At 32.3% G+C, this 3,829-nt stretch overlaps 1 protein-coding gene across 1 annotated transcript in view; it reads left to right on the top strand.

Annotated features, from left to right (window-relative positions):
* Positions 1-3,340, top strand: part of LOC111087880 (rap guanine nucleotide exchange factor 4-like) — a gene marked incomplete at its 3' end in the record, with an annotated part of 43,452 nt that extends 40,112 nt beyond the window's left edge. Inside the window, exon 5 of the mRNA XM_022396152.1 lies at positions 3,194-3,340. Within this exon, the coding sequence (XP_022251860.1) occupies positions 3,194-3,340 (147 nt within the window). The remainder of the gene's footprint in view (positions 1-3,193) is intronic.
* Positions 3,341-3,829: the final 489 nt, after the last annotated feature.

A 3,829-nucleotide genomic window follows, 5' to 3' on the forward strand; every position in this document is an offset into this window, starting at 1 on the left:
AGATTTTCGGTATTCTTGTATATAAGACCGCCAAGAACTGACGGCAACAATGTAATTGAATTGCAGACAGAGATAGAGACGGACAGTTGGGTCGAGCACGTGAGTCGTTCGTTGTGAATTATAGCGTTTGTTATAGCGTGACTGTGGAAATGAAGTGTATTGCAAAGTTGTATTGAGAAAGAATAAACCAGTTTTATTTAAGAAAGGAATTGTATCGCTAAAGTTTCTTCGGAAAGAATTTTGACGGAAAATTAACTAACGACCAGAGACGTAACAATATGAACTCACACAAATTCAATATAAACAAAAATTAGCATCATCATAAATACTTCTGCGTAGAAATAAGTTAACAAATGCCTATTTTTAGTTTTTCTTTTTGCATTTTATTTTTGTTCTGTCTTTCAATTATGTAACTGTATATGCATATGCATGCAAGTAAATTCTTTTATACTGTTATTACCTATTTATATTATCAAGCCTGAGTGATTTGCGGAATATATTTGAGCAAATGTTTATTGTTTATGAACGTTCAAAGTGAAATGGTGTTTTCGTAGGAATATCTTCAAAATCTCAATAGGGTGTGAGCCCCTGATTTATCCTGAATACAATAAGAGAAGAGGATGTAATTGAAGTTTTTGAAACGACAGATCTTTTTTTTTTCTAACAGAGTGATTAGCTTATGGAATGAGATACCATTCATTGGCATAATGGAAACTGGCACTTTATAGAACATTTAGAGGGGAATGGAAGAATTCCTGAATATAAAAGGTGGATTTAAATTTCCTTTTTTCTCAGAGGTGGGTGAACAGTGACAGCCTTGACGAATCAACTATTGTCTGTTTATCTGTAATGATAATTTATATCCTATAAACTCTCAGAATCTGAGAATGATTTATAGACGCCAAGCACTCTTACGTTGAGGGGTGTGTATATACTTTAAGCCCTCTGAAGTTGAGGACGGAATAATAAATAATGTGATAATTATTCTTTTCTTCTGTGTCACATACGCAGTTAAGGTAATTACAACTTGATAACAAAAATAGCACACTACATCTTGAGTTGTAGAAGCTGTTTAAAATGGCGACTATACAAAATAAAGCAGCACACGTGTGTTCTTAGAATAATGTGAGGGACAAGTAGTATGGATTTTAAATGTTCCATCACAAAAATATATTTAGAGTATTCTATAGTGGGCTCATCATTTCTATCAAATAAATCACATTGCTTCATGTAACATTTTTTCAACTCAAAAGAAGACTTTTTTTATTTGTTTTTATACCGATAGGGTATCACAAAATGAAAACAGCGGTGGTTTTTGTTACTGATTAGCAAGCGTCAACACGAGAATACTACTTTGTATCTAAACGCAAAACTGTTGGTGTTGCTTATCGAGTTATGTAAATCTGAAATTGTTCATGTTATTATCCTGATGTTGCTTGTTTTCATGTAAAGCATTTGTATTTCTAATAAAGCTACTAAAGCTATCTACCGCCATCCCTAATTTCAAACTACTGACCAGAAGGAAAACAGCCTGTCAGCCGTACCCTACAATCAGTCATCCTCGCTAAGGGATTGATTGTCACTCTTATAATGTACACACAGCTTACAATGCGGGAAACGTTTTGTGGTATCGCGCGGATTCGAATCCGGCTCACTAGCCCCGCAGTCCAGATTTTTAACACAGGATCAATCCGCGCCCTAAGTCGTAAAGTACCAATCTAAAGTTAATGTGATGAGGCTTCAAATATGTATTGCATTCGATTTTTCGAAGTAATTACACTTTACTAGCTATTAATAACTTTTAATCGGTATTCATAACATTAACATAATGATAGTACAGCCAAGATTGAAGTCGATCAAACAGTAATATAATTAACTGCTTAGTAGAAATATAAGATTATGAAATAAATGTATGAAATAAATCTTACTAAATAGAAATATACGTTTGTATACATTTATATATGTATACATATAAATTTCCAAAAAAAGCAGAACAAATCGTAAACTATTAAACCGACTAAGTTCATGCATTAAAATGTCACATACATTTGAAAAAGAATGTGTTCATTTGTATGTAAACGCGTTTTGTGTTATGTGGAAAAGAATATGCACGCGCAACGTTATTATTTCTAAAGAGCAACCAAACCGAAATATTCAAAATATTTTAATTAAAATCTAAAACTGGGTCCGATATTAGCTTCAGAACGCGTATTCGCCGATATTTTATTTTTAAAAATCAGAATGCATACTTACTACTTAAGCATAACGCTGCCAAAGATTTATTTATAACGACATTTATTCTCATGTAAAGTCATAAAATTGTTATCATAAATTCAATAGTCAGTCTATGCGAAAACCTTAACTATTAAGCCATGCATGTTTCTGTCATTATCTGAACTTTAAACAAATATCAAGATATATAAGTTCTAGCTACGTTTGTGATGACAGTGTTCAAGTTCGTATTACTCACATACACACTCTTATTTGAATGATGAAGTACCTAATTTTTATAAATTTATAACGTAATTTAATCTTTCGTGGAAAAAAAATTATATGAATCTTGGATATGAATTACATGTGCCAGTTTAGATATAACTGCTAACGTAAATCTGCGTCAGGAGATCTTTATTTTACACTGTCCAAAGTGAAACATTATTCACAATCTTAAACATATTTACCAAGTGTGTTATTCCAGGTTAAGGAATCTTTAGCACACTGGTAAGCTATACCCTCGCAACTCACACTGAAGATGTTTTTCCCTATCAAAGTCTGCCATCAGACTTGAAAAGTAGCGTTGCATCTAATATACTAATCAATCATGTGACATGTACCAGTCTTACAGGAACATAGTAGCTACACACTAGCTAAATATAAAGCACCAAGATGAAAATAGCCTATGTATAACAGAAACCATCTAAATCAGCATCTGCTGTAGAGATTAATTATCTAAAGCCATATTCTTCGCGCAATCACAGACCGATTTCCTAGTTTGTATATTAAACTAATAGTCACAGAAGGATGAAGTATGCGATATTCGCAAATAAATAAATGTATAGTATTTTTGAGATTATTTTCCGCACATAATTAATTCGCGAGATAAGGTAAATGTATTATTTTAGAAATGATTAAAAAAGGTTTAGAATGAAAGGTAAATTTTAATGATGTTCTAATAACATATTAAAATATGTTACAGGACTCCGTTACACTTTGTACTCTGGGTGTCGGAACTGCTTTTGGCGAGGACATTCTTGACAACAGACCACATAGAGCAACTGTTGTAACGAATGAACGTTGTGAATTATTACGTATTGAACAAAAGGACTTTCTACAGCTATGGGAGGTAAAGTGAATGAAATTTTGAATTGCTTTCAGAAAAAAAAGTGAATACAATTCTTATTTCTTTTAAAAAACTTTAATAATAACTTTAATTTCAAAAAATAGTGTTTTATTAGAGTCAACAGTGTTGTAAATAACTTAATCTTTAATGTTAATATTTTCTTCAACAAAACTGAGAGGTTAAACTTGAGGTTATTAGGTCATCAAGAAATTAATGTCGTCTTTTTTTTAGACGTAAAAATCCGAAGAACTTGTATATCAAAACAAAATATTTATTAAATGAGATAGTCTCCATTCTTATCGATGATGCTTTTCCATCTTATAATCGGGTTGTTACTGCCCTGATTAAAGAAATCACTTGGCTTTGAAGGAAAAACAATATGTCGATGTCCTCTTTAACACCTTCCACATTTGCATACGTTTTCCAATTAAGATGGGGTCGCAGCGAACGGAAAAGATGGTAAACTGATGGTGCCAACCCAACTCCATAATC

This window comes from Limulus polyphemus, unplaced genomic scaffold (genome assembly GCF_000517525.1).
Source record: "Limulus polyphemus unplaced genomic scaffold, Limulus_polyphemus-2.1.2 Scaffold2799, whole genome shotgun sequence".
Lineage (NCBI taxonomy): Eukaryota > Metazoa > Arthropoda > Merostomata > Xiphosura > Limulidae > Limulus > Limulus polyphemus.